Raw genomic sequence first — 25321 nt, 5'->3', positions numbered from 1 at the left:
CCGCCCGTATCCCGTGAACCGAAGGATTTGGTAAATCCGGGATTTACCACAAAAAGGGGCATTTTTCCGTCAACTGCGGCTTCCATTTATCGTGAGATTTGATTTTTGTATTTTTAGGCCGGTTTGGCTGGATTTAGCTCAAATCCACCTAAAATTCGGCCTAAATCCTGCATCCAAACAGTTCCTAAGGTTTTGTTGGTATGAGATTAGATTTATTTTAGTGGGATTTAGTAAATCCCGAGGTTATAAATCTTTGAAAATTGTTTGGCATAATAAATGTTAATCATGAGAAAACTGTTTGGGCAACAGATCTCAGGATTTAAGGCTGTTAGAGATTTAAATATGAATTTAATAACTAATCATTAATTTGTTTTGAATGTAATATAAATGATTGTTTGATAATTAAATAATTATTAATATAATAAAATAATTGGAAATTAACACTTAAATAAATAATAACTAATTTAATGATAATTATACAATAATAACTAATTATTTAAATAATTCTACTAATAATTTTATTAATTATTTAATTTATTTAGTTATTTTTTAATTATAATTATATTATTAATTATCTCATTAATCAATTAAAAATTTTACTACTCATTAATTATCTTTTATTTTTCATCGTTGCTGTTCTGCTTCGTTTGCTTCGCGGGTGAGAGATTGCACGAATCACTTCTTGGGCTCCTTCGTTGCTTCGCTCCTTCGGCGACGTCCCTTCGGATCTGAAACACACACCTCCTTGCCGTCCTCTATTGGTTTGAAAGTAAGCACGACTAGGGAAGCTTGCTCTTGCTCGTAGCAAGGTAGCCATCTTTCTTTCTTTGCGCGCTTCTTTCTTCAGCCAAATCCTAATCCGCCGAACGACGGGAGTTGGATTTTAGGCGGATTTACTCGGATTTAACAGATATCGGATTTAAGCGATATCAAAAAACCGTTTGGCTGGATGTAGCGTAATCCCGACTTAAATCCCGCTGTAAATTCGATACCAAACAGCCCTAAGTGGGCTGAAACCCTTTTAATTTCTGTCAAGGTCAATGTGCCTGATACTCTTTGTTTCCCGTTCAGTCCGGGCTCATTGGAGGCGGTCACTATGACAAATTACCGCTATCCCAACCCAAGCCGGATAGCAATAGAGCGAGAGATCATGAAGGAGCGGATTCGCGAGGAAATCTAGCGAGGGAGATGGTAGAAAGGAGGATTCTGGAGGAGGAAGTGAGGAGGGAGATTGCGATGGAAGCATTATTGAGTTAAGGAGGTTGCAGATGGAGAGGTGGCCGGGGCTTGCCGGCACCAGCGGAATGGTGATGCAGGCGATCGCCAGACGCAAACCCCCCTAAGCCGTACTCTTTAGAGGCAGGGGTTGCGCGTCTCTAGGGCGGGATTGCGCAGGATGCTGCGGAGTTCGCGTTGTGATCGATCTTCGTCTCACCTGCTTCCGAAGAAAACAACGGCGGTAATGGCCCAGCCTGCTGTGCGGCAACGAATCGGAGAAGCGTTCGCCATCAATGAGGTTTGGCTCGTTGGCCTGCTTAGTTTCATGTTGTCGGTAAGTAATACTTTAAATATTATGGTATTAACATGGTTTCAACGTTTGTTCATCATTTTATTTTTCTTTTTTTACTTTCCCATACTCGCTGTGTTTCTTGTTCGTAGATTCTTTGATTGATGGTATTTGGCATCTAAATGTTTGACTTAGGGCATCTCCAACCAAAAATCCCATTTTTCACACCAAAATACAGTGAAACTCAAAAAATATCTTGATTCATCTCCGATTCGAACTCTATTTTGCACGTTTCTACGAAGGTAACGGTCTTTCCCCTCTTTCGCGTGTTTCTTCGGCAAATCCGTTGAGACAGAAAAATCTTGTAGCTGAACAGTGCAAAACGCTAATATTGACGTCGCAATGTTCACCCTCCCCGATTAGCAATTTTTGCCGTTCGAATGGAGCAACTAAGCTACGCCTTATAGTTGTTTGGAGTTCGGCTAGAGACGTCCTTAGGGCATCTCCAACTGAAAATCCCATTTTTCACTCCAAAATATAGTGAAACTAAAAAATGTTGTGATTCATCTCCAATCGAAACTCCATTTTGCGCGCTTGGCGAATGTAACCGTTTTTCTCCTCCTTTCGCGTGTTTCTTCGCAGATCCGGTTGAGATAGAAAATTGCGTATGTGAAATAGTGCAAAAAGCCATATTGGCGGTCGCAGCCGTTCACACTCTCCACCAATTAGCCGATTTTTTTGCCAATCGAATGGAGCAAACCAGCTAAGCCTCAAAACACCTGAGCTCATGCCCTCGTCTCAATTACCTAATTGCGCAATTTTAAATCTTGTTTCAAATGTGATCATATGCTTTATTGCTTATATGTGATATGATGCATTGCACGGATAATAGTTGTCTATTAGGGCATTTGATTTGACACATTTCACCATTTTCCCATTCATTTCTGATAATGATTGTGAAATACCATAAAGCAATAAGATATTCTGGTTTTGGAGATGTAGTTGCAATTAATATCTCAGCAAGTTGATGTAATAGTAACTTGGGATTGACTTTAAGAATTCGAAGTGTTATTTGTTGATCCATGAATCTCTGATCACAAATCAGCTTCTCTAATGGCAGACAAAACTAAGGTTGCCTATCTTCATTAACCCTCTAAATCGTTAGATTCACTAGGTTGTGGCTTGCCAAGAGAGGAGTATAAACATTCTTTCTTAATTACTTTTTTAGTTGCATTCCAATAGAGGTGTGGAAATGCCTTAGGAGATGAAGGAATTTCATGCTTACTAACTTTTTAATACTATTTTGAAAGACTAAGAAGATGCCAGAATGAGTGGAGAATGAGTGTGTTAATTCCTATTTTTTAAGAATAAGGCGATGCACAAGATTGTGCGAATTAATAGAGGTATTAATAGTTATGTGTCATACTTTAAAACTATGGGAGCGAGTTATGGAGCATAGTTGCGGCGTGATACTAATGTTTCTCAAAATCAATTTGGATTCATGCGGGTAGGTTTGATGGAGAAAAATAGAGAAAATAAGAAAGGAATCTATATATGATATTTATTGGATTTAGAAAAAGCATATGATAAGTTTCAAGAGAATGCATGTGAGTTCTTTGAAAAGAAAGGAGTAAATTATGCTTATATTCAAATCATTAAAGATATGTATGCAGGAGCTATTACTTTGTGTTCAAACACAAGGTGATTGACCAAGAATTTCCTATTTCGATTGGGTTACATAGGATCAGCCTGAAGCCCATATCTTTTTTGCTTTAGTCATGTATGTTCTCACTAGAACATTTAAGAGGATGTACCCTTGGGTGTATGCTTTTTGCTGATGATATTCTTCTTGTTGATAAGACTAGAGAGGGAGTTGAAGGTAAACTTTGAATTATGGAGGTCAACCTTAGAGTCTAAAGGTTTTCGCTTGAGTAGATCTAAAACGGAATATATGGAGTGTAATTTTAGTAGTAATAGACCTAGTGAGGGATTGTGACTTTGGGCGATCAAGTCTTATAGAGTACACGTTTTAGATATTTGGTCTATTGTTCAGAGTGATGTGAATGAATGGGGATATTATCAGCAGAATTCAGTTGGATGGTTGAAGTGGAGAATGCATCGGGCTTGTTATGTGATAGAAATGTACCCCTCAAACTTAAGGGAAAATTCTATAAGATGGTTGTGAGGCCCTGCAATGCTTTATGGGCCGAATGTTGGCCTTTAAAGAGAAGCATAATACTAAGTTAGAGTGTGGCAGAGATGAGGATGCTCAGGTGATGATGGGCTTTACCCTTAGAGATAGGATATGAAATGAGCATAACGTGAAAAGGTGGAGTAGCGCCAGTAGAAGATAAATTAGAGAAAGTCGCCTTAGATGGTTGGTCACATAAAAGGCGGCCTTTGCGATGACCCGGTTGTGAGAGTAGAGGTAATTAGATTTGACTTATGTTAAGAAAAGGTTAGGGGTAAGACCTAAAAAGACTTGGTTAGAAAATATTAGAGATGACCTTTCTTTATTAGATTTAAACGAGAATTTGACTTTTAATAGGACACAATGGAGAAAAGGATTCATGTAGCTGATCCCACGTAGTGGATAAAGGCTGATGTTGTTGTTGTTGTTGTTATTCTTATTGACATTGGTCTCTATTTAAAAGACAGTTCCACGAACATATCCTCATCCTGAAGTTGATTAAAGTTCTTTGTTCTCATGAATAAAATGAATTCCATCTACATGATGTGTGTTTTAGCTCTGGATAATGCCAATTTCAGAATAAAGAAAAGATTTTATCCTTGTGCATAGCAGATATTAGAATTAGATCAAGTCAGAAACTTATTTTTGGTATCTGCCTATATTCTAACATCTCCTATTGGAATACTCCTATATAAACTATGTCCTCATTTGTTGGTGTGTTTACTTGCACTAGTTACTCAGACTAATTCCTAGTCGATTATTATTAATTGAGGAGAACTAACAATGTAATTAATGGTGCTTCATGATTTATCATTTTTGTGCCATTTTTTAGAAGCATGTACACTGGGAATGACACAATGAAATATATGCTATTGTCAATATTGCATATGGAGGAAGTGCCTAGCGAGGTGAGGTCACAATTCAATCACATATCTATTATTAATACAGGACTTGGAGAGTGTTTAACTTAGGCATTAGGTGTGAGGTGTGAATGTTGTTTTGATCTTAAAAATGATTGCAATGCTTAAAATGTAAAGTTGGTGTTTTTGCTAATGATAATCAACATGAAGATGAGATGAGCTGAGCACTTTCCGTGTTGGAGATACTAATTACATGCAAGAATTTAAAGTTCTAGAGTAGGTTATTTGATGAAGAAGAGGTTGAGCCTAAGACAATAGAGGAGAATATTTTTGCATCAAATCAATTATAGAAGAGGAAGAGCAAGCATGAATGGAGAAAGACGGCAATAGGTGGTGGTGAAATTAGGTGATTCTACACTTTATACATTTAATGTGGCCTGAGTTCCTTTCAAACTCAGATTTGCGACCCATAAGATTGTTACTTCAGAACTTGAAGTTCTGGTACCTAAATTGGCTTAAGTTGTTTTGTAGCAAAAGACATTCGATATACTTGATTTAACTTTCTTAATACTTGTTTTTCCAACTTAATGCTCTTTTGAATCTAATCTCAAATTGTTCATCAAAAAGCTTTTACTCATCTTATGTATTTTAATTCAAACACCCCTTCTGGCTAAGCTGATACGGTGCTCGCCTTACTATTGCTAAATCAAGACTGTTGTTTAGGGATGCTATTGGCTATAGAGAATGTAACCTAGATTAGAGAGGGTTGCATTGACTTGACCCTCAACTTGGCTTGGGTTGCTTATTATTTGTCATCTAGTTTTTATCACTCAATCATGTTATATAACATTCCCTTATTTGCCGTCCTAAGGCTGGTTTGACACTTGGTTCTTGTTTTTCCCTTAGCATGGGTACATAGCTGTGCTATCTTATTGGGTGTTTTTTAGGACTTCTTGGCATGATTCTTGTCCCTTGATTTGCATTTTATTTTAAAATCGTTGAACACACAAGTCTGTAATTCATTGAAAGTCTCCTATGCACAACTTCAGGTTGATGTAGCGCACACATTCTCTTACATATTAACATCTTTAACAATGTCTTCCTAGAATAACAAAGTTCACGTAGCCTTTTTGATATATAGGTGTTGAAGGTCTTATTATTTTTAATTTTTTGGCTTAGTTAGTCTTTAAGATAATGCATAAGGATATATATATTATAAGAACTGCTTGGGTTTGCCTTCAGGCTAGTTTTTGCAGTCATTTGGTTGACTATGTTTAAAGGACTTAAATGCCATAAGAATTTTTGGGTTTGCTTCAGGCTAGGTTTTTGCGCTTACTTTTGATTGATTATGTTAAGAAATTGATTAAGTTCTGACTATGTTTATGAAAACTTCTGTCAATGTGACCTATTACATTATATATAAATGAACAACACTATTCATCTCTTTAGATTTCTCTACCTTGCAAAATTCTATATGTCCCACCCAACACACTCTTAAAATCACACAAGTTTAGTTTACTAATAATGCACTAGTAAATAAAATAACATCATACTGCGTAAAAGTCTACATCAATTTATGGATGGAAATTGATTATACTTTTTGCAAAGTTAAGAAGAGTTTACGTTCTTTATCAATACCAACTTTTAGTTAATACTGGGATAATAAAGAGTTCCTAGAAGCCCCTTTTTGTTACCTTAGGTTAACATGATAGCTTCTTTGGGGCTGAATTTGGGTTTATTGGCAAATTATACTTATTGAACTATTATTAAGACAATTCTTCGGTCTGGTGGAGTTTTTGAGGAGTTCTAAGGAGATGGTGGAACTCTAATATGGTTGTGATCAAAGGTGAAATATAAGTTTAGAAAGTACAACAACAACAATAACAAGCCGTTATTTCCAAATACAAGGGGTTGACTACATGCATATTTCATTGTCGCCTATTGAGAGTCAAATTTTCATTAATCTAATTAAATAAAACCATTTTAAAAGTCTTTAGTTACATCCTATCTTTTTTAACAAATTCGAAATCTAAATTTTTAATTATAAATTATATTATTAATTATCTCATTAATCACTTAAAATTTTTACTACTCATTAATTATTTTATTATTATTTATGCTATTAATTGTATATTTAATAATTAATATTTTAAATTATATTAATTAAGGTAATTATATTATTTAAATTATTTATTAGATTATTAAATATTTAATTAAAATAAATGAGATATTTTATTAAATGTATTAATTATGCTACTAATTATTTACTTAATTATTAATATTTTAATTTCTATTAATTAAGAGAATTCAAAATAGCTTAGAGCCGTCTAGGGTATGCTATTCATCTTTTATTTTTCATCGTTGCTGTTCTGCTTCGTTGCTTCGCAGTGTAGAGATTGCACGAATCACTTCTTGGGCTCCTTCGTTGCTTCGCTCCTTCGGCGACGTTCCCTTCATATCAGATCTGAAACCACACCTCCTTGCCGTCCTCTGTTGGTTTGAAAGTAAGCACGACTAGGGGAGCTTGCTCTTGCTCGTAGCCAAGGTAGCCATCTTTCTTTCTTTGCGCGCTTCTTCTTCAGCCAAATCCTAATCCGCCGAACGACGGGAGTTGGATTTAGGCGGATTTACTCGGATTTAACAGTCATCGGATTTAAGCGATATCAAAAAACCGTTTGGCTGGATGTAGCGTAAATCCGACTTAAATCCCGCTGTAAATTCGATACCAAACAGCCCCTAAGTGGGCTGAAACCCTTTTAATTTCTGTCAAGGTCAGTGTTGCCTGATATCTTTGTTTCCCGTTCAGCCGGGCTCATTGGAGGCGCCACTATGAACAAATTACCGCTATCCAACCCAAGCCGGATAGCAATAGAGCGAGAGATCATGAAGGAGCGGATTCGCGAGGAAATCCTAGCGAGGGAGATGGTAGAAAGGAGGATTCTGGAGGAGGAAGTGAGGAGGGAGATTGCGATGGAACGCATTATTGAGTTAAGGAGGTTGCAGATGGAGAGGTGGCCGGGGCTTGCCGGCACCAGCGGAATGGTGATGCATGGCGATCGCCAGACGCAAACCCCCCTTAAGCCGTACTCTTTAGAGGCAGGGGTTGCTGCGTCTCTAGGGCGTGGGATTGCGCAGGATGCTGCGGAGTTCGCGTTTCGTGATCGATCTTCGTCTCACCTGCTTCCGAAGAAAACAACGGCGGTAATGGCCCAGCCTGCTGTGCGGCACGAATCGGAGAAGCGTTCGCCATCAAATGAGGTTTGTGCTCGTTGGCCTGCTTAGTTTCATGTTGTCGGTAAGTAATAGTTAAATATATGGTATTAACATGGTTTTCAACGTTTGTTCATCATTTTATTTTCTTTTTTACTTTCCCATCACTCGGCTGTGTTTCTTAGTTCGTAGATTCTTTGACTTGATGGTATTTGGCATCTAAATGTTTGACTTAGGGCATCTCCAACCAAAAATCCCATTTTTCACACCAAAATACAGTGAAACTCAAAAATATCGTGATTCATCTCCAATCGAACTCTATTTTGCACGTTTCTACGAAGGTAACGGTCTTTCTCCTCTTTCGCGTGTTTCTTCGGCAAATCCGGTTGAGACAGAAAAATCTTGTAGCTGAACAGTGCAACGCTAATATTGACGTCGCAATGTTCACCCTCCACCGATTAGCAATTTTTTGCCGTTCAAATGGAGCAAACTAGCTATGCCTTATAGTTGTTTGGAGTTCGGCTAGAGACGTCCTTAGGGCATCTCCAACTGAAAATCCCATTTTTCACTCCAAAATATAGTGAAACTAAAAAATGTTGTGATTCATCTCCAATCGAACTCCATTTTGCGCGCTTTGGCGAATGTAACCGTTTTTCTCCTCTTTCGCGTGTTTCTTCGGCAGATCCGGTTGAGATAGAAAAATTGCGTATGTGAATAGTGCAAAGCCAATATTGGCGTCGCACCGTTCACCCTCCACCAATTAGCGATTTTTTTGCCATTCGAATGGAGCAAACCAGCTAAGCCTCAAAACACCTTGAGGCTCATGCCTCGTCTCATGATCAAAGAACGTCTCATTACCTAATTGCGCAATTTTAAATCTTGTTTCAATGTGATCATATGCTTTATTGCTTATATGTGATATGATGCATTGCACGGGATAATAGTTGTCTATTAGGGTATTTGATTTGACACCTTTCACCATTTTCCCATTCATTTCTGATAATGATTGTGAAATACCATAAGCAATAAGATATTCTGGTTTGGAGATGTAGTTGCAATTAATATCTCAGCAAGTGATGTAATAGTAACTTGGGATTGACCTTAAGAATTCTGAAGTGTTATTTGTTGATCATGAATCTCTGATCACAATCAGCTTCTCTAATGGCAGACAAAACTAAGGTTGCCTATCTTCATTAACCCTCTAAATCGTTAGATTCACTAGGTTGTGGCTTGCCAAGAGAGGAGTATAACATATTCTTTCTTAATTACTTTTTTAGTTGCATTCCAATAGAGGTGTGGAAATGCTTAGGAGATGAAGGAATTTCATGGCTTACTAAACTTTTTAATACTATTTTGAAGACTAAGAAGATGCCAGATGAGTGGAGAATGAGTGTGTTAATTCATATTTTTAAGAATAAGGTGATGCACAAGATTGTGCGAATTATAGAGGTATTAAGTTAATGTGTCATACTTTAAAACTATGGGAGCGAGTTATGGAGCATAGGTTGCGGCGTGATACTAATGTTTCTCAAAATCAATTTGGATTCATGCCGGGTAGGTCGACTATGGAAGCCATAAATTTATTAAGAGGTTTGATGGAGAAATATAGAGAAAATAAGGAGGATCTATATATGATATTTATTGATTTAGAAAAAGCATATGATAAAGTTTCAAGAGAAGTGCTATGTAGAGTTCTTGAAAAGAAAGGAGTAAATTATGCTTATATTCAAATCATTAAAGATATGTATGCAGGAGCTATTACTTGTGTTCAAACACAAGGTGGATTAACCAAGTATTTCCCTATTTCGATTGGGTTACATCAAGGATCAGCCTGAAGCCCATATCTTTTTGCTTTAGTCATGTATGTTCTCACTAGACATTTGCAAGAGGATGTACCTTGGTGTATGCTTTTTGCTGATGATATTCTTCTTGTTGATAAGACTAGAGAGGGAGTTGAAGGTAAACTTGAATTATGGAGGTCAACCTTAGAGTCTAATGGTTTTCGCTTGAGTAGATCTAAAACGGAATATATGGAGTGTAATTTTAGTAGTAATAGACCTAGTGAGGGGATTGTGACTTTGGGCGATCAAGTCATTAATAAGAGTACACGTTTTAGATATCTTGGATCTATTGTTCAGAGTGATAGTGAAATAGATGGGGATATTATCAGCAGAATTCAAGTTGGATGGTTGAAGTGGAGGAATGCATCGGGCTTGTTATGTGATAGAAATGTACCCCTCAAACTTAAGGGAAAATTCTATAAGATGGTTGTGAGGCCTGCAATGCTTTATGGTGCCGAATGTTGGCCTTTAAAAGAGAAGCATAATACTAAGTTAAGTGTGGCAGAGATGAGGATGCTCAGGTGGATGAGTGGCTTTACCCTTAGAGATAGGATATGAAATGAGCATATACGTGAAAAGGTTGGAGTAGCGCCAGTAGAAGATAAGATTAGAGAAAGTCGCCTTAGATGGTTTGGTCACATAAAACGGCGGCCTTGCGATGACCCGGTTAGGAGAGTAGAGGTATTAGATTTGACTTATGTTAAGAAAGGTAGGGGTAGACCTAAAAAGACTTGGTTAGAAAATATTAGGAATGACCTTTCTTTATTAGATTTAAACGAGAATTTGACTTTTAATAGGACACAATGGAGAAAAAGGATTCATGTAGCTGATCCCACGTAGTGGGATAAAGGCTTGATGTTGTTGTTGTTGTTATTATTCTTTATTGACATTGGTCTCTATTTAAAAGACAGTTCCACGAACATATCCTCATCCATGAGTTGATTAAAGTTCTTTGTTCTCATGAATAAAATGAATTCCATCTACATGATGTGTGTTTTAGTCTGGATAATGCCAATTTCAGAATAAAGAAAGATTTTATCCTTGTGCATAGCACATATTAGAATTAGATCAAGTCAGAAACTTATTTTGGTATCTGCCTATATTCTAACATCTCCTATTGGAATACTCCTATATAAACTTATGTCCCATTTGTTGGTGTGTTTACTTGCACTAGTTACTCAGACTAATCCTATGTCGATTATTATTAATTGAGGAGAAACTAACAATGTAATTAATGGTGCTTCATGGATTTATCATTTTGTGCCATTTTTTAGAAGCATGTACACTGGGAATGACAACAATGAATATATGCTATTTGTCAATATTGCTATGGAGTGAAGTGCTCTAGCGAGGTGAGGTCACAATTAATCACATATCTATTATTAATACAGGACTTGGAGAGTGTTTAACTTAGGCATTAGGTTGTGAGGTGTGCATGTTGTTTTGATCTTAAAAATGATTGCTAATGCTTAAAATGTTAAAGTTGGGTTAGTTTTTGCTAATGATAAGTCAACATGAGATGAGATGAGCTGAGCACTTTCGTGTTGGAGATACTATATACATGCAAGAATTTAAAGTTCTAGAGTAGGTTATTTGATGAAGAAGAGGTTGAGCCTAAGACAATAGAGGAGGATATTTTTGCATCAAATCAATTATAGAGAGGAGAGCAAGCATGATGAGAAAGACGCAATAGGTGGTGGTGAATATTAGGTGATTCTTACACTTTATACATTTAATGTGGCCCTGAGTTCCTTTCAAACTCAAGATTTGCGACCCATAAGATTTGTTACTTCAGAACTTGAAGTTCTGGTACCTAAATTTGGCTTAAGTTGTTTTTGTAGCAAAAGAACATTCGATTATACTTGATTTAACTTTTCTTAATACTTGTTTATCCAACTTTAATGCTCTTTTGAATCTAATCTCAAATTGTCATCATAAAAAGCTTTACTCATCTTATGTATTTTAAGTTCAAACACCCTTCTGGCTAAGCTTGATACGGTGCTCGCCTTACTATTGCTAAATCAAGACTGTTGTTTAGGGATGCTGTATGGCTATAGAGAATGTAGCCTAGATTAGAGAGGGTTGCATTGACTTGACCCTCAACTTGGCTTGGGTTTGCTTATTATTTGTCATCAAGTTTTTATCACTATCAATGTTATTAACATTCCCATTATTTGCCGTCCTAAGGCTGGTTTGACACTTGGTTCTTGTTTCCCTTTAGCATGGGGTACATAGCTGTGCTATCTTATTGGGTGTTTTTTAGGACTTCTTGGCATGATTCTTGTCCCTTGATTTTGCATTTTATTTTAAAATCGTTGAACACCCAAAGTCTGTATTCATGAAAGTCTCCTTATGCACAACTTTCAGGTTGATGTAGCGCAACATTCTCTTACATATTAACATCTTTAACAATGTCTTCCTAGAATACAAAGTTCACGTAGCCTTTTTGATATATAGGTGTTGAAGGTCTTATTATTTTTAATTTTTTTTGGCTTAGTATGTCTTTTAAGATAATGCTAATAGGATATATATATTATAAGAACTGCTTGGGTTTGCTTCAGGCTAGTTTTTGCAGTCAATTTTGGTTGACTATGTTAAAGGACTTAAATGCCATAAGAATTTTTGGGTTTGCTTCAGGCTAGGTTTTGCGCTTACTTTTGATTGATTATGTTAAGAAATTGATTAAGTTTGACTATGTTTATGAAAACTTCTGTCAATGTTGACCTATTACATATGATTATAAATTGAACAAACTATTCATCTCTTTAGATTTCTCTTACCTTGCAAAATTCTAATGTCCCTACCCCAACACACTCTTAAAATCACACAAGGTTTAGTTACTAAGTATGCACTAGTAAATAAAATAACATCATACTGCGTAAAAGTCTACATTCAATTTTATGGATGGAAATTGATTATACTTTTTGCAAAGTTAAGAAGAGTTTACGTTCTTTATCAATACCAACTTTTAGTTAATACTGGGAATATAAAAGTTCCTAGAAGCCCCTTTTTGTTACCTTAGGTTAACATGATAGCTTGCTTGTGGGCTGAATTTGGGTTTTTAATTTGGCAAATTATACTTATTGAACTATTATTAAGACAATTCTTCGGTCTGTGGAGTTTTTGAGGGAGTTCTAAGGAGATGGGTGGAACATCTAATATGGTTGTGATCAAAGGTGAATATAAGTTTAGAGAAAGTACAACAACAACAATAACAAGCCGTTATTCCACTACAAGGGGTTGACTACATGCATTCTTTTTCCATTGTCGCCTATTGAGAGTCAAATTTTCATTTACATCTAATAAAAAAATCATTTTAAAAGTCTTTTTAGTTCCATCTCTATCTTTTTTAACATAATTCGAATCTAAATTATCTAATTCATAAAATTTAATCACAAAACCTATCTAAATTTCAATGGGAAATTGTTAGAAGTTAAAAGTTGTTGTAGAGATTTTTGATCTGTCTTAATAGGAAATTCTTGACTACATGCATTATTTCTCCATTGCTCCCTATTGAGAGTCAAATTCTCATTTACATCTAATAAAAAAGTCATTTTTAATTATTTCTAATTAAGTCTTTTTAGTTCATCTCTATCTTTTTTTTTACATAAGTCGAATCTAAATTATTTAATACATAAAATTTAATCACAAAACCTGTCTCAATTTCAATGGAAAATTATTAGAAGTTAAAGTCATTGTAGAGATATTTGATCTGTCTTAATAGGATATTCTCGAAAAAGAAGGAAATTATAAAAAATTGTGATTGTACTTATAGAAATATTTCATTATATTTGTGATTGTACTTGTGTTGTTATTGATTTGAAGTGCATTAGTATGGAGTAAATGCACTTATGTGATCTCATATGAGTGTGGATGAGTGTGAGGATTAGCCAATAAGTTATTGTATGTTTTGTTGACTTAGTCAATATGAGGGTTGACCAAGAGAGGAGGGAGTGATTATTTGGTGGTTATCATATATAGTTACCAACCAACTATTTCCTCCAAAATTTTGTGTTTTGTATTTAAAATTTTATTTGTTGATTAATGAAGGTGATTGCTGTTGATGTTTTTAAAATGTTAAGCAGAGAACTCATTAGAGAATGTTTGGTGGCTTTATCCAAATGTATGGTTTGGTGATCATGTCCTTAAGCACCTGACTTGGGTGAGTCTAATTGTTTATCTTTTATGTTAATTTATATTTATTTTTTCTATAAAAATTATGTGGGATGTTATTTCAATATTTAGTGTTGTGATTATTAAATTTTATAGCATTTTTTATTATGAATTTATTTTTTATTGTGATCGGCCAATAAAGTCTAAGTTCTTGACCTAGTTGAGTTCTTTTCAACATTTGATGTATCAAATCTAATTCAAACATTTTATAAACCTATATAATTTATTAATACATTTAGTAGATAAATTCCCTATATTTTCTACTTTATTTTTAATGTTAGTGTTGTCCCAAAATTTTAAATCCCAAAATTTAGAACTTTTTTTCTTTCAGTTTTTAACCTCTGTTCAATCACTTTAAATAAAATTATACAAAAACTTTAAAAAATTATAAAATATTGTAGGAACTTAATTGAAAATGTCTATTTTCATTCTCAAATGAAAGTTTGAAAATATATCAAATATTTCAAAATCTAGAGTCACTTTTTTACAATTGGTCAATTCTGAATAGAATTAACCTAGTTTGAGTCCAAGGTCAATTTATTTTTAGCATTGATCTAGAGTTGATGAGGTTCATTGAATGAATTTAGGATGCTTAATTTGACATTGGACTTAACCTAGGTCAATTCTATTTAGAGCTGACCAATTGTGAGAAAGTGGTTCCAAATTTTAAAAGATAGATTTTTAAAATTCTACTTAACAATGAAAATAAATATATCCAGTTAGGTTCCTACAAATTTATATAATATTTAGAGTTTTTTAATATTTTAATTTTGGGAATTTTAAAGTGGTTGGAAAAAGATTGAAAAAATGGAAAAATAGTTTTAAGACTTAGGATTACATAAATATTAAAAGAAAGTGATAAAACTACGAGAGAATTAATGTATTAAATTTGTAGATCAGTTTTAGAAGTTTATAAAAAGTTTGGATTATATTTGGTTCACAAAATATTGAAAAGAGCTCAACTAAGTCGAAAACTCAAACTTCATTGACCAACTATTATAAGAAAGATATTTATGGTAAAATTCCTTGAAAACTCATAATTGTAATACTAAATATTAAATCAACATCACATACAATTTTTACAGAAAATAATAAACATAAATTAAAACAAAAGATAAGTACTTAGACTCATTCAAGTCAAGTATATGAAGATGTGATCACCAAAATATATATTTAGATCAAGCCATCAAGTCTTGTCCTATGAGTTCTCAACTTAATTTTTTTAAGAATGCATTAACAAATAATTCCATTCATCAACAAATGCATTCTTAAATTCAAATTATATAATATATTCAAATTGGAAATTTTAGGGAAAGAGTTAGCCAGTCACTTCACAAGGTAAACACCTAATAACCACTCTCTTGGCCAGCCATAATGTTGACCAAGGCTTTGTTTGAGACTGCTTTTTTACTGTTTCTTGAAGCAACTTTCTAGTACAAAAATTCTGCTTCAAGAAGCAGTAAAAAAACAGTCCAAAATGAAGCCTAAGTCAACAAAATATACACTCACACTATTTAGTTGGCTCTCATATTCATCCACACTCACATGAGATCATATAAGTGCACTCTAAATCAACAACAACACAAGCACAATAATAAATTCAATGAAATATGAAATTTCCTATGTCATTTTTATCTAGCTCTTTATAAAGGGTCCACCTCTCTAATGTGGCTCTCTTGGTCTGCATCCTAGTAGTGGGTCCACTACTTGGCATCAATGCTACTCCACTTAGACAATTTTGGCTAAAATGTATTGTTCAATTGATGTTTGTCACATAGTTCCTGGCACAACTATTATGCTTTATATGGAGTAATTTAGGAGACACCACATGTAGACCCATCAAGCCAATACACATGATACATTTGGTACCCACCATCACCAGTGGATAAAATTTCTATTTCATTCTTTAGAAGCAAACATGGCCTTCAAAGGTTGTTCTAACTTATTAAATCTTTGCAAAATCAAATAAGCAGTGTCATATCTTGAAAAGTTTAGCTAGATAATTTTTATATGTAAATTTTCTCATTAAGTTCAACACTTAGAAATGATTGGAAATAAACTTGCTGGCTATTTTTTGCTTTGAGCAAAGCATGTTTGTGTTGTGGCAATTGTCTTAGTTTTTTTAGCATTAAATCAAGACAATGAGCAGCACATGGAGTTCGATAAAGATGTCTTCTTTTTTAATTAACATTCTCCCTACTATCTTAGAGGCACTTAGTTATTAGTAATCACTTGAACAACTAAAGCTCACTTCTACTTCCTTAATAGCCCCATCAAGCATTTTAAATAGAAGTGTGCATCTTTAACAAAGGTTTATTTATTAGAGAATTTAAAAAATGTAATCTCATAACGATTGTTAATAAGGAAGTTTTTAATGCTTCTTTATTAGTTATTTGACAAACTATTTGGCATTGTTATAACTTCCGTTTTAACTTATGTTTTCCTCACTCCAACTATCTTTATCGTTGTTCTAAAACATTAACATTCATGTTTGAAGCTCATACATTCTTGGAAGATCTAGTTTTCAATCATAGTTCCCAAAAGAGTGATGCATATCAATTTATAAAAACACTCCTAGAAATGTTATCAGAATTTCATTCTCATGAAAGCACACTGCAATATCTAAACATATTATTTTTCCATGTTCTTTTGTAAGCTGGAGGTGGAATTACTTGAGATTTATTATTATTGCTAATTTTTATCCAAATTCATAACAAATATCCATTAGTTCTAGAGCTCCTTTAACAGAAGAAAGAAATTGATTTGCCCTGTTGGAACTATCTTGTTTGGAATTAAAATAAGTGCTATTCCTAATAATTTTCTCCATATTTCATTGATCTATTTACTTTGAGGTGTTATAATTTTTTAAATATTCAACACATTTATTTAACTTAATCTTGCTCACATGCTCAAACATTTGGATGTGTGTTAGCCCAGTGATCTTTTAGTCTTTTAACATCCCCAGTAATTCGCTCTTCACAAAATTTATATATCAACTAAGCATGATTTTTGCACCTTTCGCTGACACTTCAACTTGAGCGTCAGTTTCAAGCTGGATAATTTCATCTTACTCCATCAACCATTCTAATAAACAAAAAAAATTAACAAGATAATTAAGAAATGAAATATAAAAAAATGAAAATAGAGGAAAAAACAAAGTTGAAACTAAATAATAATAATAAAAAAGATGGTGCTTATTAAGCTCATGTTCTTTGAATCATTAACTGAAAGCAATTAGATAAGAAGTGCTTATCTTTTGCGATTAGCATTTCAAAGTAAAAAAAGGACAATCATTCCACCTCAATTTCATATTTCCTTTTTAGTTGAGATTTTGTGAAATTTTATTTCAAAAGATTTTAGATGTATAAATAATGGATAGAAATTAAGAAGAATGGCACGAATATGTTATTAAACCTCCAAATTGAATAATCTAGTCAACATGAATGAAATACAATTCATAAAAAAAAAGTAAAGCAACTAGGCTTTCTTAAGTAAAAGATGGCACGAATATCAGAAGCAAACTAAAAACATTGCAGACTACTAATTCTAATGTCATCAATTAGAAAAATTGCTCCATTAAAAAAAAAATCATAATTATTTACTCGACTACGCTCTTGACAAAAATCACCTCCACTCAATTTGATCACTTTGAAAATAAGGAGGATCTACATATGATATTTATTGATTTAGAAAAAGCATATGATAAAGTTCCAAGAAGTGCTATGGAGAGTTCTTGAAAAGAAAGGAGTCAATGATGCTTATATTCAAATCATTAGAGATATGTATGCAGGAGCTATTACTTGTGTTCATACACAAGGTGGATTGACTAAGTATTTCCCTATTTCGATTGGGTTACATCAAGGATCAGCCTTAAGCCGATATCTTTTTGCTTTAGTCATGGATGTTCTCACTAGACATTTGCAAGAGGATGTACCTTGGTGTATGCTTTTTGCTGATGATATTCTTCTTGTTGATAAGACTAGAGAGGGAGTTGAAGGTAAACTTGAATTATGGAGGTCAACCTTAGAGTCTAAAGGTTTTCGCTTGAGTAGATCTAAAACGGAATATATGGAGTGTAATTTAGTAGTAATAGACCTAGTGAGGGGATTGCGACTTTGGGCGATCAAGTCATTAATAAGAGTACACGTTTTAGATATCTTGGATCTATTGTTCAGAGTGATGGTGAAATGGATGGGGATATTATCAGCAGAATTCAAGTTGGATGGTTAAAGTGGAGGAATGCATCGGGCTTGTTATGTGATAAAATGTACCCCTCAAACTTAAGGGAAAATTCTATAAGATGGTAGTGAGGCCTGCAATGTTTTATGGTGCCGAATGTTGGCCATTAAAAGAGAAGCATAATACTAAGTTAAGTGTGGCATAGATGAGGATGCTTAGGTGGATGAGTGGCTTTACCCTTAGAGATAGGATACGAAATGAGCATATACGTGAAAAGGTTGGAGTAGCTCCAGTAGAAGATAAGATTAGAGAGAGTCGCCTTAGATGGTTTGGTCATATAAAAAGGCGGCCTTCCGATGATCCGGTTAGGAGAGTAGAGGTATTAGATTTGACTTATGTTAAGAAAGGTAGGGGTAGACCTAAAAAGACTTGGTTAGAAAATATTAGAAATGACCTTTCTTTATTAGATCTAAACGAGAATTTGACTTTTAATAGGATCCAATGGAGAAAAACGATTCATGTAGCCGACCCCACGTAGTGGGATTAAAGGCTTGATGTTGTTGTTGTTGTTGTTGTTGTTGTATATCTCATACTCGATCAAAGAGATCTTGATCTTGCTTGGGAAACTCTTGATCGGCACGATCTTCCTCCCTTGGGTCTCGAACTCGCACAAATAAAACAACACTCTCGCCCTGGGCAGTAGATTTCACAACCATAATGTTGGGGGGCAATGGTTGTATTAGTTTTATTAAATACAAGTATATAATGTAATGTAATATAATCTTTTTTTTTTTTTTTAAATAATCTCTTTGAGGGGTTGCCTCAAATACCTCAAGACGTAAAGCCTCATGGCATACCCCTTAGAAAAAGTTGTAAACTTGTTGGTGACAATAAGGCGTAAGTTTCGCTTAGTTTGAGGTTAATGACTCAAATGCTTTTTCAAAGCAATTCTTTCCAAGGATTGGGAAGGTTGCTGGCAGCTCAACGGACCACTTCTAGTAACTATATTTATCTTCCTGTTATTTTGATATATTTCATTTCAATATTTTTCTTCTTCCCTAAACCACCGATTAAGATCTTTCATCTGCAACAATATTATTGTGATTATCTTAGTTTTTTGTGAAAATTGACTACATAAATTTTTTATTTTGAAGATTTTGAACTTGGTTTGCGTAAAGTTTCATTTTAGTTCTATTCAATTCTAAATAATCAATTAAAGATTATGTTTCCATTTATTTATCTTGGTTAAATTTAATTTTGCGTGAAGACCCCTTGCTCACTTCTAGAAAAACTTGGGAGTTGTCCGGACTTTCATGGTAGAGTTTGTTATCTCTGCATTAATTGTCTTGTTTCTTCCAATAATGATAAATAGTTGATTTACATCTCTGTAGTTTATTCGAGTTGTTTACTAGGTAGTCTTGATATTTGGATTCAATAATCATTATTACATCGAAAAATGTGTTGAATTTACATGAGATGTGTACTTTTTGCGAGTTTCATAAACAGGGATGCTGTTGAAAGGCTGTGAAGGATCCCTGAATTTCGCGAGTATTCTTTTTTGTAACTTTTGGTTTGACTGCAGGATGAGAGGATGCCATTATAGAATTTCTAATATTTTAAAGAATTTCTATTGTTGAAGAAACTTTTCATTTCAACTATTTTTCTTGAATAATCTTGAAAATGTATTGCGTTGGATTATTCCTAAGTTTGCCTGACTTAGAAATGGCTGATACTTCACATCACTAGGGATTTTTTGGTGGTGTTTCATGCTAAATATAAAATTAACAGATAGAACTATTATAATCAATCCAATCATTTTTTTCCGGAAAAAAAAAATGTTCATTGGGCAATACAATTTTCTTTCATTTTTATTTTTAAAAGGAAGGTGTATGAGCTGAATAGTAAGGAAGGTGTATGAGAGACATTGTTTGTTTTCCCAATAGGTTTTATTTTATCGCTTTAGCTTGGTGTATTTGTTTGACCGGAATACTAGCAGCTAATGCCTGAACCTCCTTTCTGTTCTGTGCTGCCTTTAGAAGCCTGAAAGTGTTAAAATAAATAGCCTCTATGAGCATTCTCTACCTTCTCGATGCACTTTAGCACATGTGCATGCAATGTGATGGGTCATGTGAGTATTCATGTGAGTAATTTGTAACCCGCACCTTTTGGAGCACTATTTGGTGCATTCCATGATGCAATACTTTTAATCATTTTTTTTGCAGTGGTTTGCGTGTTTTACTATATGTCACACTTTTTGGTGTATTACCTTCTTTTTAACAAATCACCTCACATTTTAAAAATGACTTGCATGTTTTTTGATGCACATATATGCATTATTTTAATGTGCTGATTGATGTGCTTTACTAGGTGTATGCTTGCACCCTTTTTTTCTTACAAGTTTGCTTTCGTTTGAACTTTATTGATGATGAGATTTTTTTGAGGTTCTGTAAGCTATCAATTCTTTTTTGAAACATTTCTATTTTTACCATGGAAGCTATTCATTTATTGAGAGGTTTGATGGAGAAGTATACAGAGAGTAAGGAGGATCTTCATATGATATTTATTGATTCAGAGAAAGCCTGTGATTAAGTTCCAAGAGATGTGCTATGGATAATTCTGGAAAAGAAAGGTGTTAATAATGTTTATATTCAAGTTATTAAGGATATGCATGCAGGAACTGTCACCTGTGTTCAAACATTAGGTGGTTTGACCAAGTATTTTCCTATTTCTGTTGGATTACATGAAGGATTAGCCTTAAGCCCATGTCTTTTTTATTTAGTCATGAATGTTATCACTAGACATTTGCAAGAGGTTGTACCCTAGTGTATGTTTTTTGCTGATAATATTCTTCTTGTGGATAAGACTAGAGAGGGAGTTGAATGTAAACTAGAATTATGGAGGTCAACATTAGAGTCTAATGATTTTCGTTTGAGTAGATCTAAAATTGAATATATGGAGTGTAATTTTAGTAGTAATAGATTTAGTGGGGGGAGTGTGATTTTGGGCGATCAAGTTATTAATAAGATTACACATTTTAGATATCTTGGGTCTATTGTATAGAGTGACGGTGAAAACATGGGGATATTATTAGCATAATTCAAATTGGATGGTTGAAGTGGAGGAATGCATCATGTTTGTTGTGTGGCCCCCCTCAAACTTTATGAAAAATTCTAAAAGATAGTGGTGAGACCTGCAATGCTTTATGGTGTTGAATGTTGGCTAATAAAAGAGAAGGATAATATTAAATTAATCGTTGCAGAGATGAGGATGCTCAGGTGGATGAGTGGCTTTACTCTTAAGGATAAGATATGAAATGAGTATATACATGAAAAGGTTGGAGTAGCTCCAATATAAGAAAATATTAGAGAGAGTAATCTTAGATGGTTTGGTCACATAAAGCGGCGGCCTGGAAAGATTTGGCTTATGTTAAAAAAAGGTAGAGGTAGACCTAAAATGACTTGGTTAGAAAATATTAGACACTATCTTTCTTTATCAGATTTAAAAAATGAGACTTTGACTCTTAATTAATAGGACATAATGGATAAAAAAATATTCATGTAGCCGACCCCACGTACTGGGATACATGCTTGATGTTGTTGTTGTTCTATTTTTACACATTTTACGAGGCAACATATTCATTTTTTGTTTTGTAAACTTGCATTCATTTTTCTTATTAACCATTTTTTTATCCACTACCTTCCTTTTTAATGCAAAATTTCAAGTAACTTAGGGTGGCTCTTATGCATTTCCTCTATAAAGGAGTAGCTAAAGTGTGTCTCTTGCCCAGCAAGTCAACAGATATATAGAGTGCCTAAATTAAGTTAACCATGCTTTGGAACAAGTGTATGACTTGTGCTTGAAGCACTTGGGCGAGTAATTTTTTGTCCACCAAGTAAAGAAAAGTAATGTATAATCATTATCATATTTTTCTATACAAAACACAATGAAATAACCAAAAGAACATCTTACTGCATTAATAAAGGCGCTTATTGGTAGGGGCGTAAGCGTGTTGAGTTAAGTTTGGGGCTAACTGAAGCTTGACTCATTTATCCACAAGCAAGCTTAAACTCAAGCTCGAGCCTTAGTCGAGCTTGTATGGTGAGCTAATTTCTAGTCGCCGAAGGAACAATGTTCTTAGGTTCAATTTGTGAGCTAAAGCCAAACTCGTGGTTCGAAAGTTATCTACGGGATGAGGGGGTCGCGACGAAGGTTGTTGGGACTCTATTCACATGACAATGCTCATTGGAGAAGGCATACTTGAGACCAACGACATGTGATAAAGTAGAGGAGTTCGTTGGAGGATGTAATGATGGGAGCTTCATTGGAGAATTTATCATTGCAATCAAAGGCATGTGCTGAAGAGGAGTTCGTTGGAGAAGGTATTGACGAGAGTTCTTTGGAGAAGGCATCATTAGTAGCAGCAGTATGTGATGAGGCTAGTGGTGTGCGTCAAGCCAACTTGTGAGCCGGCTTGGGCTCAGCTTGATAATTGTTTTGTGAGCCAAGCTTGAGCCAGCCCCAATTCGACTTATTAGCTTGCGAGTCGGCTAGTTTAAAAAAATATTAATATAAAATATATTCAAAATATAATAAAATTTAGAATTTTAAGTTCAAAATTATTGAAAATGTTTGAAAATTATATCTCAATTTCTTATATTAAGTGGTTATTTAATATTTTTCTTAGAATTTCTCATTTTTATTATTTTATTATAATAATTATTTAAATCATTATCATTTTCTTTCTTTCATAATAAACATGTCGACTCCAACTCATTAAATAAAGTTCGAGCTCGTGCTTGAACTTGATTAATTAATCAAGCTCAAGCCAAGGGTGACTTGAGCTCGGCTCGACTCGTTTTCACCACTAGATGAGGCTGAGGACTTTGTTGTAGTGAATTGAGTTCACGTGAACGTTTGATTTAAATCAAATGATGGAGGTGAAAAAATGGTGATCTTGGTTTAAGCATAGTTTGAGTTGGCTTGCTAGCCAAATAGTCGAGTCATATTGCGCTTGAACTCAAGATCACATAATATATGCATCGAATTTGAGCTCGAGCTTGTTAATGAGCCAACTCGTGCATTGGTTTGACCATGGTTTAAAATTGAGCAATAAAAGGCGCGCCTTAGCATAATATGATCCTTTTAAGCTTTAAAGCCCATGCAATAAGTTCAGGTTTTGAGGCTTACGCCTCAAGTTTATTGAGGTGCGCCATAAGACGCGCCTCGCCTCACATTTTTTAGGCGCCGCCTATAAAAAAACTAACCTAATATATATTTTTTTCAGTTCGGGCCCCTAATTACCGACGTGGAGCCCTGGATTGCCTAGTGAGATGTCGACGTGGCATCAACATTTAAACCTTGGTAAAGGTAAAAGACAGAAAAATTTCACAGTACACGCGGCGTTTTGGTTTTCAACTTCCAGCAAACGTTTCAAGCATTCACTTCGGAGCAATTTCAAGTATTCACTCAGTTCCTTCTCAGATGTTGTCACCCTTAAAAAGAAAGGTAATTTGGTGGCCTTTTTGTTCAAGTTCTGCGTATTTTATGGTTATGCTATGCGTAAGTGTTCAGGGTTTTGAATTTCTTCGTATTTTATGCTTACGCTATGCTTCTCGAAACTCTTAAAATTTTTGATACTTTGATGCCATTGTATTTTCTCTGTATTTAGGGTTTATGAATTTATGTTGAAATTTGAAATCTAAACCCTAACTAAATTTTAAGTTTTTAACAATTAAATCTTAAACTTTTAAAATAGAGTAGTTTGTGCCAATTTTATGTATAGGATGTGCGTACGCTGGCATAAGCACTGAGTACTCATGCGTATATTGTGCGTATATTGTGTGTGCTTGTGCGTATGATGTGAGTACTCTATGCGTATGTTGTGCGTGATCTTTGCTTATGTTGTGCGTACTTTATGCGTATGCTGTGCATTTTTTGTGCGTATCTTTTATACTTATTTTATATGTTTTTATTTTTTTTATTTTTCAGATATATGTTCGTCCAATTACCTATCGATGTTATGTTCCGACTTTTCGAACCATCTGTGATAATTTTGCTCAGCAAATTTTTGCTGAAGTCGTGGACACATTGAAACGTTTAAAGATCATACAATTTTTGCAATTTTCTGGGTTTGAGCAAAATGTCCCTTTTATTTATGAGCTGATCTCAAGGTGGAACATTTTAAAGCAATACTTTATTTTAAAAGGTCAGCTCATTCCTTTCACTGCTGATGAAGTGACCATTCTTACTGGTCTGCCAAATAAAGGAGAAGAAATATCCTGGCTTTCCTTAGCACATACTTCAGTTACATCATTGGAAATTAAGGCAGACATGCTGGAGTTGAATAAGCATACCCCCTCGAGATTATATTAAAAATGTTTATCATGTATTTATATTTAAATTTACTTTTTCAACTTAACAATTTTAAAATCCCTCGATTGCTTCAAAGAATAGTAAATAATCCACATGATTTTTTGTCAATAAACTGGGTGGTTCGATTAGAGAATTTTTAGTTGGAGGGTTTAATAAGGCCTCATCCAAGATTTCAAATAAGAAGCCAGTAGGTTACATCAACGATTTTGTATCTCTGCTAATTGTTAGTGCTAGGTGCTAAATGCTAAATTCATTCAAAATTTTAGTTGCTTTTTATAATTCATTTGCTTAAATTTTCTTTCATCTTATGCAATTTGGTTCCTGGAACATACTTCTTTTCATGCTCCTATGTATACAGACAAAAGGCTCCGTTTTCTATGATGGGCTGATGATATTGTATATACTACATAGGTGATCACTAATTTATTTGTAATCTAAGAAAAAATCATATTTTTAATGTCCTCCAGGGAGTTTTCCAGGCTGAAATTAATCTGGTTGACGTCAAGAAATATCCATCAGGCAGCCTTCCATCCCCTGATTCCCCTCATGAAATATCCACCCATCAAACCCCCCAAATCTTCACATCATACCCTACCTTCTCATCACGACCCCCATCAATCTCCTCAGTAACCACATTTTAGTTTCCCAGGCTGAAATTAATCTGGTTGATGTCAAGAAATATCTGCTTTTTCTGTTGAAGCAATGGAATCTCTCCAAGATAGAATAATCAAATCATGCCAAGTAACCTGCACAAAATTCTTTCTTGAATTTGAAGGTAGGCTGAGCAGAAAGTTTGAAGATCTAGCTGATGAAAGAGTTGAAGTTATTGAGGTCAAGCTCAATAATCACATTGATCAGAGCAAAATATTTTCTCAGAAACGATCTCTTAGCTACTCTTCATCTTCTAATAAGAAAAATAAATCAGATATTCCTCCCCCCAACCCCAATAAATCAATCCCTCAAAATGAGCCAATCCCATCGAGAAATG

The 25321-nt window shown here is 34.5% G+C and overlaps 1 protein-coding gene across 1 annotated transcript in view; it reads left to right on the top strand.

Annotated features, from left to right (window-relative positions):
* The first annotated feature begins 6896 nt into the window (after window positions 1–6896).
* LOC110107985 (zinc finger protein 385D-like) overlaps window positions 6897–25321 on the top strand; it is a 43076-nt gene continuing 24651 nt past the window's right edge. The window contains exons 1-2 of the mRNA XM_020838464.2: window positions 6897–7103; window positions 7365–7816. Coding sequence (XP_020694123.1) covers window positions 7388–7816 — 429 coding nt within the window. The 5' untranslated portion in view covers window positions 6897–7103; window positions 7365–7387. The remainder of the gene's footprint in view (window positions 7104–7364; window positions 7817–25321) is intronic.

The sequence above is a fragment of the Dendrobium catenatum genome, unplaced genomic scaffold (assembly GCF_001605985.2).
Source record: "Dendrobium catenatum unplaced genomic scaffold, ASM160598v2 fragScaff_scaffold_325, whole genome shotgun sequence".
In the NCBI taxonomy this organism is placed as follows: Eukaryota; Viridiplantae; Streptophyta; class Magnoliopsida; order Asparagales; family Orchidaceae; genus Dendrobium; species Dendrobium catenatum.
Note: the sequence above shows the minus strand (reverse complement) of the source record. Positions and strands in the feature narration are given on the sequence as shown.